Source organism: Mus caroli, unplaced genomic scaffold (assembly GCF_978045245.1).
Source record: "Mus caroli unplaced genomic scaffold, Mus_caroli_1 scaffold_8, whole genome shotgun sequence".
Lineage (NCBI taxonomy): Eukaryota > Metazoa > Chordata > Mammalia > Rodentia > Muridae > Mus > Mus caroli.
Window position 1 is genome coordinate 46,662,807 of NW_028227263.1, and position 13,423 is coordinate 46,676,229.

At 45.8% G+C, this 13,423-nt stretch overlaps 1 protein-coding gene across 1 annotated transcript; it reads right to left on the reverse strand.

The window, feature by feature from the left end:
* Positions 1-5,916: 5,916 nt before the first annotated feature.
* LOC110299400 (olfactory receptor 2AT4-like) lies at positions 5,917-6,882 on the reverse strand. Its single transcript, XM_021169084.2, has one exon. It carries the CDS (start codon positions 6,880-6,882, stop codon positions 5,917-5,919), a length of 966 nt encoding a protein of 321 aa, XP_021024743.1.
* Between the last annotated feature and the right edge of the window lie 6,541 nt (positions 6,883-13,423).

Sequence of the window (13,423 nt, forward strand, 5' to 3'; positions counted from 1 at the left end):
CAGAGAAGGTGGAGATAGGTGGCTCCCCAAGCTTGCTGTCCCATCCAGGGTCAATGAGTGCCATATTTGGTGACAGACACTGCCTTGGGAAATAAGGTGAACAGACTGAAGAAAACAACTATCATTAACATCTGGCCTCCCCACGCACCAATACACACATGCGCGTACACACAGGAACACACACATTTCCTTACACACAAACACACACAAAGGTAAAAGCTTCAAGTTGAGTGATATCTGATTCTAGCAATCATGGGAACCAGATAGTCAGTTACTTCCGGGAGCCTAGGTGGCACAGCCACTCTGAGAGAAAATGGCCTCAAAGCACTCAATGTTGTCATTTGAAAGAATTATTTTCTACAAAGTTACACTGAAATAGTGGATATGAATCATTGCACAGGAAAGTAAAGGGTTAAACTCCCCCAAGTGTATAGCTATCATCCCTGTCAGCCAATAATACATAGCCTGACTTCACAAATGTTTGTGTTTAAAGACACTTTATTTAATGCATGCTGTCAGTTCGTTGGACTTATGGCCAATAGCGCCGTGACTCAAGCCTACAGAGGCAGAATGTGTGTTACATAATAAGCCTTGTGCAGGCATGAGTCGCAGTGCTAAGGTGCTTGGATATTCTCAACAGGACAGCTACACTTGATTTGGGGGACATTTTAAGTTGAAAAGAAAATCAATAATTAACAGAGAACTATGAAAGAAAAGGATGGTTAAATATATCGCACACACCCGTGTTGCTTCTTAGTCATCTGCCAGTGGACAGTTATGTACTTTCTTTTTTTAAAAAATATTTTTATTAGGTATTTTCCTCATTTACATTTCCAATGCTATCCCAAAAGTCCCCCATACCCTCCCCCCACTCCCATCCTCCCCACTCCCACTTTTTGGTGCTGGCGTTCCCCTCTACTGAGGCATATAAAGTTTGCAAGTCCAATGGGCCTCTCTTTCCAGTGATGGCCGACTAGGCCATCTTTTGATACATATGCAGCTAGAGACAAGAGCTCTGGGGTACTGGTTAGTTCATAATGTTGTTCCACCTATAGGGTTGCAGTTCCCTTTAGCTCCTTGGGTACTTTCTCTAGCTCCTCCATTGGGGGTCCTGTGATCCATCCAATAGCCGACTGTGAGCATCCACTTCTGTGTTTGCTAGGCCCCGGCATAGTCTCACAAGAGACAGCTATATCAGGGTCCTTTCAGCAAAATCTTGCTAGTGTATGCAATGGTGTCAGCGTTTGGAGGCTAATTATGGGATGGATCCCTGGATATGGCAGTCTCTAGATGGTCCATCCTTTTGTCTCAGCTCCAAACTTTGTCTCTGTAACTCCTTCCATGGGTGTTTTGTTCCCAATTCTAAGAAGGGGCAAAGTGTCCACACTTTGGTCTTCATTCTTCTTGAGATTCATGTGTTTCACAAATTGTATCTTATATCTTGCAATACCTCTCCTGGGCATATATCCAGAAGATGTTCCAACTGGTAAGAAAGACACATGCTCCACTACGTTCATAGCAGCCTTATTTATAATAGCCAGAAGCTGGAAAGAACCCAGATGCCCCTCAACAGAGGAATGGATACAAAAAATGTGGTACATTTACACAATGGAGTACTACTCAGCTATTAAAAAGAATGAATTTATGAAATTCCTAGCCAAATGATTGGACCTGGAGAGCATCATCCTGAGTGAGGTAACCCAATCACAAAAGAACTCAAATGATATGTTCTCACTGATAAGTGGATATTAGCCCAGAAATGTAGTTATGTACTTTCTACCTCTTGAGTACAATAAATGCTGGTGCTACGAATCTAAATCAACAGCTACCTCTGCGGGCTCTCAATTTCAGGTCCTTTTGTGATTTACCTAGCATTGCTAGATCCTACAGTAAGCCTGTTTACATTTGATAGCCCTGGCTGGTCTAGAACTCTCTATGTAAGCCAGGTTGGTCTCAGAGTCACAGAGATCAACCTCCCTCCCACCCCACCCCACCCTGAGTGCAGGGATTAAAGGTGCATATGGCTACACCCCAGCTTGGTTTAACTGGTTAAGGACCTGTCACACTGTCTTCCAGACCAGCTCTACCATGTTACATCCTCTCCAACAGCTCTCAGAGTTTCTGTTTTCTCCACATTCTGTCAGAATGCACATGTTGGGGGCAGAGGACAACTGTAGCAGTCAGGTTCCCTCTCCCATCATGTGGGTCTTAAGGACGGAACTTGGGACAAGTGTGCCTAGGCAGAGTCATTTTGCTAGCCTCCAAAATGTATTTTTCTTTGAGACAGGGTCTCTCTACATAGACTCCCTATGTAGGCCAGGCTAGCCCCAAACTCACAGAGTTCCACCTGTCTCTGCCTCCTGAGTGCTGGGATTAATGGCATGTGCTAGCATGCCCAGCTACATATTTTTTTTGTTTTTAAAGTAGTCATCTTGATAGATGTTTGGTGATGGCTCACTATGGTTTTTGTTTTTTTTTAATATTTATTTATTTATTTTATGTATATGACACTGTAGCTGTCTTCAGACACACCAGAGGAGGGTATCAGACCCCATTACTGTTGGTTGTGAGCTACCATGTGGTTGCTGAAAATTGAACTCAGGACTTCTGGAAGAGCATCAGTGCTCTTAATTGCTGAGCCAACTCTCCAGCCCTCACTGTGGTTTTGATTTGTATTTTTTCCAGTGGTTAGAAATGCTGATCTCCTCTTGTGCTTGTTGGCCACATGCATGTCTTATTCAAAAGACTGATTATTCAAGTCCTTCCCCTACCGATAAATTTCAGAGTGAGGATTAAGCATACAGCAGAGTGATTTAGGTTTAGATGGTAGGACGTGAATTCATGTGTGTGTGTGTGTGTGTGTGTGTGTGTGTGTACTTTTGTATGCACATGTGTGCATGTGTGTTTCTGGATGTTGGACACACAGGGCCTTGGGAATCACTGAGCTATATCCATCACTCTTCTCACTTTTTAATTGAGCTGTTTATATTTTTGTTGTCCAACAAGAATTCTTTGTTTATGTTATTTAATATCAATTCCTTAATTGGCAAATATATCCTCCCACTCTGTGATGGTCTTCACCCTACCGATAGTATTCTTTAGCATAAAAGTTGAAAACAATTTTTTAAGATGTGAAATACAAAGAGACTGTGCCAATTAGCAGATGTGGCTGTGGATAGAAAGTATTATTGCTGCTTATGTGGTTGTGTAAGACCCCCGGAGCTGGGCCTCTGCTCAAGTCCCGGGATGAGCTGGCCAGCACCCCAATGACTTGAGAGAAAAACATACCTGATGCAAACTGCAAGAGGTTTTATTATCAGCTAGCTGAGGACGAACTCTTTCTGCCATGCAGGGCAGGGGAGTTCGACTCTGAGCGTAACAGTAGGGGGCTTTTAACAGCTAGCTGAGGAATTGGGAGGAGTTGGGAGGAGAGTTGGGAGGAGTTGGGAGGAGTTGGGAGGAGTTGGGAGGAGTTGGGCTACAGCTCCTCTCTGGCAGGTGGGGGGTCGTGGCGGGGAAGGGGTGTCCTTGGCACAGGGAGCCAGGCAAGCGCCTGGTCTTTTTTACAATTACCGCATCTCTGATTGTAAGGTATTGAAACAAACAAACAAACAAACAAAAAGAAAAAACAACAACAAAAAAACAAACAAACAAACAAAAAAGCTTTTTGCTGGCTATACAGAACAAAGAGCTTTTTTCTGGCTGTATTTTTAGAGATCAAGGAAAACAAGCTTGGGGAATGTCCAGAGGCTTTACCTTCCAGGGAGAAACGCTCTAAGTCGGGGTCTCACCGTTGCTGTTTCATCTCTACTTATGATAAATATTTAAAAGAAGCCCCAAGAGGATAGGGGGTGGAGGTGAAACTACCCCAGACTCCATCACCACACCAACCCACTTTCTGTGTGAGCGATCCTTTGTGTGCTCTAGAAGAAGGCTTGAAGATGGAAGGATGCCTAGGGAGTGGAGGCAAAAGCTTTCACTGAAAGTTGGTATTAATGCCCAGAGACCTTCTGAGCCCAGAATTTTATCAGAATGCAAGTTAACATGCTGGGGATAGTGTTGGAGTTGTTCATTGGTTGGAAATGGGGCAGAGAGAGTGAACCTTACGCTCCACATCCTCAGGCTAGTTCTAATTGGAACTTCAGGGCTAGCTTATTGAGTCACCTGTCTCTTTTGAACTTGAAGATTGAGGTCCCACTGAAATCTAGACATCACTATCAATGAGTGAAGACTAGGCATGCTGGAGAGTGGAGAAGGTTTAGATGGAAGGACGTGTGTTCTAATCCCTGCTTTCCAGTCAGTAAACAAAGCTTGACTTAGCTTCAAGGAGGCATTTGTTGTTAATTCTAGGGCTGTAGCTCTCAACTTTCCTAATGCTCTGACCCTTTGATACAGTTCCTCGTCTGTGGTAACCCCCAACCATATCCTGTTTTTGTTGCTACTTAATAAACATTGTTGTTAGCTTTTTCTCTAGGCTCCACCCAACAGTTACCTAGCTACAGCCAAGTATGAGCCTGGCTCACATTCTTCTCCCTCCCCCTCCCCCTCCCCCTCCCCCTCCCCCTCCCCCTCCCCCTCCCCCTCCCCCTCCCCCTCCCCCTCCCCCTCCCCCTCCCCCTCCCCCTCCCCCTCCCCCTCCCCCTCCCCCTCCCCCTCCCCCTCCCCCTCCCCCTCCCCCTCCCCCTCCCCCTCCCCAGTGGAGGAAAGAGTTTATTTGGCTTACTGTTTACATTGAGGGAATCCAAGGGAGAGACATAAGGAAGGAACCTGGAGGCAGGAACTGAAACAGGAGTCATGAATCATGGCAGGCAGTGCTTACTGGCTCTCTTCTGCCTTGCAGAGCCACCGTTCCAGCCTAGGCCCACCTGCTCCAGAATGATATTACTCTCTGAGGGCTGGATTCAAGAAAATGTCCTGCAGCCATACCCGTGGGCAATCTAATGAAGGGAAATCTTCAGCTGAGATTCCCCCTTCATGGGTTGGTTGTGTTGAGGTTTGTGTCAAGCCACACTGAGTTTTATATGATGAATGGTTACAGATAGGATTGGCAGAAATTCCAGATATCAGAATGAGAATACAAATGAAAAAAGACTATCCAGCACCCAGATCTCCCATCTCTTACACCTAAATACTTTATATACTTTTGTTCAGTCTCTGGATGAACAGAACAGGTATTTAGAAAGAAACTTCCTGGGGCGGAAAGTTGGCTCAGTGATTAGGAACACTGGTGGCTCTTCCACAGGATCCGGGTTCAGTTCTTGGCACCCATTTGGAAGCTCACAACTAGCTGTAGCTCCAATTCCAGGGGATCTGGCACCTCCATAGATATACATGGGTGAGGAAACTGCCCACGTGGGTATGCTGAGACTCCCTCAACGAGTGTTAGCGGGCTCCGGGAGGGTCTAATGAACAGAGGCGTGTTCCCTGTGGGGTTGTCATGAGACTATTGGAGGTGACTGCAATGCCGGGGCAGCTAAGGGAGTCAGCCATTCCCACTGTTCCCTTGAGAGGTGTTTTTAAATGGTAGCTTCTGCAAAGAGGGCAAGAGTGAGTCACAGCTACGTGTCAGAAACACTGGGGATTTTCAGAAAAATTGAGAATAGATCCAAGAGAAAAAGAATTACTTGGCAGGCAAATACTAAAGTCTCTGAGATTGACATTTTTTGAATTCGTGGGACTGTGACCCCTCCTCCCCTCCCCAGTTGTATTCACTGTCTTATAAAACTTAAGAGTGACTCTGAACAAGTGGAACAAGAATTCCATCCATTTACTTTCTAGAGTAAGAAAATTTACAGTGGAGGAGACATGTGAGAATTGGTGTTCTGATTATTTAGCTGAGTGAATCTACCACGATTTCCTCTCTACCATTGGCGATGTTTACGAGGGAAAGTTCAGTTTACACCATTATGGGTAAATTTAGGGCTTTCCAATACTCTTTGGATCCTGGTGACACATCATTTTAGTGATGGCCGCCTTGACATCTTTGTTCCTCAGGGTGTAGATGAGAGGGTTGAGAACAGGGGTGAGAATTGCATAGACTACATTGCCCATGATGTGGAAGTCTACAGGGAGGTCAGCCCGGTAGGCCACATAGGCTATGGCAATGGACGAGTAGTAGGTGCCCACCACCAGGAGGTGGGAACTGCAGGTAGAGAAGGCTTTGGAACGCCCTTCCTTGGAGTTGATCCGAAGCACTGAGGCCAAGATGCGGGCATAGGAGAGGAGCACCAGGAGGAGGGGGAGGAAGGACACCACCATGGCGATGGAGAAGCCCATGAGTGTCTGGGGAGTGGTATCTGAGCAGGAGGCCTGGACCACAGCCAGGTGGTCACAGAAGCAGTGGTAGATGTAGGCAATGTTGTCAAACGCCATCTGGGAAGTCTGTACCACTGCTGGGATGGGCAGGAGGAGGGCGGTGATCCAGGCACTGGCTGCCAGTGCAGTGTTTGTCTGTGGGGTCATGTGGACGGGGTAGTGCAGAGGGCGGCAGATAGCCACATAGCGGTCATAGGCCATGACCACCAGGATGAAGGCTTCTGAGCAGGAGAAGCTGTGGAACAAATACATCTGCAGGAAGCAGGCAGGGAAACTGAGGAAGTGGTCTCCCAGCAGGAGCAGGGACAGCATCTTCGGGACAGTGGTTGTGGTGAAGAGGATGTCTAGAGCTGAGAGGTTGATTAGGAAGAAGTACATGGGCTTGTGGAGGCTGGGTTCGGCCACCACAGCCACCAGGATCAGGGTGTTCCCCACCAGGATGAGCAGGTAGAAGAGGAGAAAGATGAGGAAGACGGGAAGGAAGAGCGATTTTTGTAGAGAGGGGATGCCTGTAAGGTAGAAGCTGGTCTGAGAGTTTCCTGACCCATTACAGGCTATGTTTTCCATGGTGGGTTCCAGCTCGATGCTCAGGAGGGTTCTAGGCCAATCTGTAATCAGAGGAACCCAAGGTTCTGAGAGGAGAATTACATAATGGCCATTGTCTGATCTAGATAACCAGTTCATTTACTATCAATGCTAAAGGAAGCACAGGGGTTCTGTCTTGTGCCAGATCCCTCAACCTATGCCAGAACTCCTTCTTTAAAATCAAGGATGGGGAAAGCACTTGCAACATATACATTATAGAAGAAAAAAAAAAAACCAACACTTACAATGTAAGCACCTCAGAGGTACCCTGTAACATAAAAACCGTGTGTCATTCTCTGAGTACACACAGATGTATTGATCAGGGGAAAGGTTTTAACCTCATAGGACTGAAAGTTTCCTGGTAAAGAAAGGCATGAAGGAAAGAGTGACATAATGATGCAATTGCAGTTATGCTAAGCCCTATGGATGAACTGGACTCCCCTTTCCAAGTCTGATAGAATTCTTTTACATATGAGATCTCTCATATCATATCTGATATCATATCAGATCTCATATCATATCTGATATCATATCAGATCTCATATCAGATATGATATGAGAGATCATATCTCTCCAGTCAATTGACTCATTTACTTTTTACTTGAGATTTGTCTCAAAGGTTTTTGTTTTTTGTTTGTTTTGTTTTGTTTTTTTGGGACCCTTGTGGCCCTGCAGTTGGGGAGGGTGGCCATCTCTTTCTAGGAACATCCTGTCTTCCCAGTGTAACTATTAACCCACCACTGACTTCCTTCTCTCTTGTTTGCTCCGCTCTGCTGTCTCCTTCTAAGTTGACACATCTGTCCCCCCTTTCAGTGAGAGGGTCTCTGTCATTTGGAGGAAAAGTGGTGACATTGAGAATGTTTTAGGTGCTTGTCAAGCCAGGGGACCTGATGATGCTTCTCTGGTTATTTTGCAAGACAGGATCCACGGCAGTCTCTCTTCAGGACCACTGACTGCTTCTCCCCAGCCTAGATGGAACCCTAGTTAATCACTGTATGGTCATCACTCAGCAGGCCTCTCTGCTCTCTGCTCAGAAAGTGCCGTGATGTCCTGGGGTAGATGGAAAGGGGTGCTTTGTAGAGGACTTGAGATATGCTCACAGTATCAGTTTCTATGGAAAAGAACTCTCAGAAGAATCAAAATAGAACATTTCAACCCATAGAGGTGGGGACTTAAGCTAAAGGCAAATACTGTTTTATTCTCAGCCTTAAGCTTGTCCCCTGGACCACTGGAGGCAAGAGTCTCCTGCCACTGATAATGTTGTGTCTCAGGGATCCCATGACTTTTATTTTCCCATTTTTCAACAAAACATTTCTCATGTACAAACCATTATATAATATTAAGAGTTATTTTCCAGCCATCCCATCCCTGTAGGCCAGAGACTTTGCACAGGAGGATGGGGGCTTTCCTAGATGCCGCACCCACTGGCTGACATGCCAGGAAGACTGTGCTGAGTCTTTGCTTTCTGGGGTATGCCTCCTCTCCTTTCAGTCTTCCCTGAGGAATACAGACAGCAAGTTTCCAAGCCAAAGCTATTTGGGCAGAGACTTCAACTTCCCCCTTTTGCAATTGATAATATCAGAAAAGACTAAATTTCAAATATTTTTCTGAGGCCCAATATGGTAGAATTTAAATTGGTGTTTGGCAATACAAACATTTCCTTGACAATATGTCCTTGACTTAACAAAGACTATGCAAATTGGTTCCAAATTGAGATTCCATGAACCAGATCCCTATATGCCATTAGATTCAGTAGTCTAGTTGTTTCACGCCCTCAGAGACACCTCCTGCCCTACCTGGACATTGCAGTTCCCATTCAATCAGGAGCTGCCTGTTTTCCCAGTATCAGACTGAGCTTGAGGGTGAGGGATGATGCTGGAGGGAAGAACCTGAAAAGTACACACCCTGAGGTGCCCCAGCTGCCCCTGCTTCTCCCTTCGCTGCCCACTCTGCTGACAGAGACATGGATGCTGAGATCCTGGTGGAAGCTAGCTTCTGAAAGTTGCCTGCTGTGTTCTACTGGATTGTCTAATAGGCAGTCCAGGCTTGGGCCACCACCAAACTCGGGACACCAAAGTTGCTCAGTTTCTTAAAGAGTTTGATATTTGGTGGCAACCAGTTCATCATAGGAAATGCCAACATCCCTTAGACTTACTCCATTTTCTAAGATGGGGTTGCTTTATCCTGAATTATAGTCTGAGTCTAAGCAATGCAGTCCATGCTTAGGGCCAAAAGGCCCAGCCCTAGGGAATCATCTAGCACCAGCTCTACCACTGGTAGAGAGGGAGGGGCAGATGGATTAGTCACCTGAATGTCCAACCTGCCCTTGAGGTTCATCATATCCCATCACAGAGCCCTCCCTGCCGGTTATGCTTCTTAAAACCAAAGAAACTGGGCTGGCAAGATGATGTAGTAGATAAAAGCTCTTATTGCACAAGTCTGGTTATCTGAGTTTGATTCCTGGATCCACAGTGGAAACAGAGCCAAATCCCAAAAGTGGTCCTCTGACATTCATACCTGTTCTGGGGCACAGGTGCACATAAACTCATAAACACATCACATACACTCACACATACTTAGCCACATACACTCACACACAAATACACACATGCAAATAAACACACTCACTCATGTGGACACACCCATACACATACACACTCATACAGGCATACACACATATTCATGCACACACTCTCACACATACACACACACAGATACTCATACACACTCTCACACACACACACACCAATAAGTCAAGTAAAACTGGAACATATACCCAAAAAAGGAAATTAAGTAATTAAGGTTAAGAGAAGGGTAGGCTCTCGTCCAAGTCCACAGCGTGAGGAGTGAGAGCAGAGGGCACTCCTGGAGCCAGCCCAGCTCAAAAGTCCAAGCCCTACCCATCAGCCAAGACTTCAGTTGCTGGATCAGCCCTTATTCTTTCTTGCTGTGACCCTCATCACTGTTTATCTCATCTGTACAGTGAGGGTGTTGATGGATAGATCTTTGAAGGATTTACAGTTCAATGAACTGCCTTCTGAGTGTCCCCTGTGTGTTTGGCAGAGTGGGGGTGAAAAGACATGTGTCACATGATCCATGCTCTAAGGGAGAAAGAGAGTTTTCACCACAAAGCCACACTCTTTGCCTTCACAATTCCACACCCACTGTACAGACAAGTCCGTGAACTTGGGAGATGACAGGATACAAATGCCTGCTCATTGCTAGCTCTGTGTCACCACTAGCTCCGTGACCTTCACTGAGCCACTTCTTTTGGCCCCCATGTTTGCCCTTGTAAGCTTTCCTTTAGGTAGATAGTGATTATGTGTGCTCACAAAAACTAGATTGACCTCAGAAGAACTCAGTTTGCTGCTGTTTCCCATGGCTCTGGCTCTCCTTAGCCTTGTCTGTCTGTGGGGAAACCCAGGACCAGATGGTTTGAATCCCGCTGTTGGCAGACCTTGCCTGTACCTACCTGTGTACCTAACTCAAGGTCTAAGAGCTAGTGTGTGTGCAATTATTCTGGAGCCTGAGGGCCTGCCTCTGTTTACATTCCAACCTAACAGGACTATAATCCATGGGCCTCTATTCTTCTCTTTACCGTGGCTTTCTCTGCCTCTGTCTGGCTCCTCCATCCCCTGCAACACTCACCTGTTGGGTCTGCTTCACACTGCTGTCTTCAATGGTTCTCCACACCAGACTTTGGTGGAAGCAGCAGGCTGGGCTGAGCTGTGACCCATTAAACCCTCAGCCCTCTCCTTTCAAGCAGGTCTCTTGGGTACTCTCCTTTAAGATGCATCTCCCATAGCTCCACCGCAGCATCCCCAGGGCATCACCTGGAATCTCCTACATCATGTGTATGATGGAAGTAGGCTTTATCCCTAGACTTTGTTGCTAATGAGAAGATCATCATTAACAGTACTCAAGGGCCCGGAATTTTACATTAATGGTGAAACCTTTATTCTTGTTTTCCTGTCTCATTCTCAAAACAGAGGAGACAGGAAGTAAGAGCGGGAAACAGTAAGAAGTCTAAAAGAAGGACAATGACGTGTAGGGGTGAGAAAACTTAGTTTCCTGACTCAGCGATCTATATTCTGCCTAGGATCTAGACCACTATAGCATGATTGCATACAGCTAGAGGAAGACCTGGTTCTTTAAATATTAAAGAACCTCCTGTCTTGGTTTGCTGGCTTCCTACTATCTTTCATTGTTGCTTCTGGAATACTAATATGCCTTTCTGAGACACCTCTGGTACCAGGATCAGTTCTCCTTGCTCTCACCAAATAGCCACAAGTGTGTTTCCTCTTTATAACCAAATACATTAGAAGTGCCCTTCTTTGCCTGCTGAATCTGTGACATAAGGATCTCCAGAATTTCAGGTGGCAATCTCAGCTTCCAGGCCAGCGAATCATTTGAGTCTTGGTAGATATATTCTATTCTTGTTTGTTTTTAACCTTCTATTGATCCCTTGTGACTTTCACATCATGCATCCCAACCCCACTCACCTCCCTCTCCCTTTGTATCCCTCTGCTGTTGCAATCCTCCCAAAACAAAGCAAGCAAGCAAACAAACAAATAAAACAGCAACGATAACAAAATCTCACTGTGGGAACTGTGGTGTGTCCCAGTGTGTCCCACAGTGTACCCTTCTGTCCATGCATCTTCACTTGCAAAGGTTCATTGCAATGAGCCATTGGTCTGGTTTGAGGCCCCTGGCATCAGCTATACTATCAATAATGGATCCTCACCAGGATTCCTTTCAGATATCCTGATGTTGTCCTGTGTTGCAGCTTTATATCTACAGGACTGGCCCCTTCACATGGTCCAGCAGTTCATAAATGGGGTGAATGTTGGGATGAGCCAAACAAGATCTGAGACTGATGGTAGCTGAGTTGGTCATCCTGCCAGCTCTCCTGCACCCATGCCACCAGGACCAGCTCTCCATCACTGCCCCAGCTAGCCCACCCAATGCCACAGCCATCAGGGGGCAAGGTTGTCTCATCCACACCAATGGCACCAGAGCCAGCTCAATTGCATTACTCAGGCGAGGTACAGGGCCTACTCTCTTGAGTGTTACAGCTGGTGAGGGACAGGAATGGCTTTCCTGCTCTCATGACCCTGGGGCCAGTTCTCCTGCCTGTTGCAAATGGTGAGGGACTGTGGCAGCTGAGAGGTGGGGAGAGGCATCTCTTATGTGTCCATGTCACCTCATGGCAATGTATTATTATTCCAAAGAATGAAAACAACCAGCCAAGACATCCCAGCATAGAGGAAAAGAATCAAATTTTTGGTACAAGTTCTCAGTGAGAGGAGATGCTCCTACTTCTGTCCTTGTTTTCCAGACCTGTGTTCTCTGTCTTAATACATTCAGACCATGTAGACTGCCCTCCATAGTGGTTATCCCTCAGTTATCCCTTCATTCACCCAGGCTACCTGACTCTGAGTGATGGCAAGCATTCTAAGAGCTGTGATTACAGTGGCACAGGGCTGTTGTATTTCTTTTATCCTATTGAGTTCCTAGGTTAAAGGCAAGGCCTTATAGGATGTCATGATGAATAAGGTGCTGTGGTTTGGATCTAAAATGTCTCTGGAGGAGTCATACATTAAAAGCTCCGTCCCTGCTTGATAGACTTTGTGGGAAATGATTGGGTTGTGAGGGTTCTCACTTCATTAGTGGAGTAGTCCACTAACCTGGTCATAATTTGGTGGCCTTGGTGGGAGGTTATAGAAATTGGGAGAACAGACCTAGTAACAGGAAGTAAGTCACCAATGGCACGCACGCCCTTAAAGAGTGACCATTCTCACTCTCCCTTTGCTTTCATAGATGTTATAAGGTTAACAGTTGCTATCACACATTCCTTCTCTGGTGTTCTGCTTTAGCACAGGCTCATAGAGACAGGGTCAAGCAGCCCTGGGCTGAAATCCTGACACTCTGAACTGCAACCTTCCCTCCTTACCACAGCTGTTATTTTGCTGCAGTGACAAACATTGACCAAATAAATTGGCTAACTGTATTTTTTTCTTTACTGCGATAAAATAGTATGACCAAAAGTAACTTAAGAAAGCATTTATTTTGGCTTACAGTTTCACAGAGCTAGATGTCTATAAGAGCAGGGAAAACATGGTAGTAGGAGCAAGAAGCCAAGCTCATATTTCAACCACACACAGGAAACAAAGAAAGCAAGCAGGAAGTGGGGTGAGGCTAAAACCCCTCAAAGGCAGCCCCCAGTAGCATTTCCTCCAGCAAGGTTCCATGTCCTAAAAGTTCCACAACCTCCCCAGACAGCGCCACCAACAGGATACCAAATACTTAAATACATGAGCCTATGGGGGACATCTGTAACTCAAACTACTGTACATATAATCATTTATTAAATGCATAGAAGGTGTCACAATGCGGGCAAATGCAGTGTAGGAGGGGAAAATTCATATTCAGAATAGACTTTTATTCTGCTAAAGAAAATCATTGTCCCAGGATGATGAAAGAGATCCAGTGTCATCCACAACTGGTTTCCTTGACCAGTGGG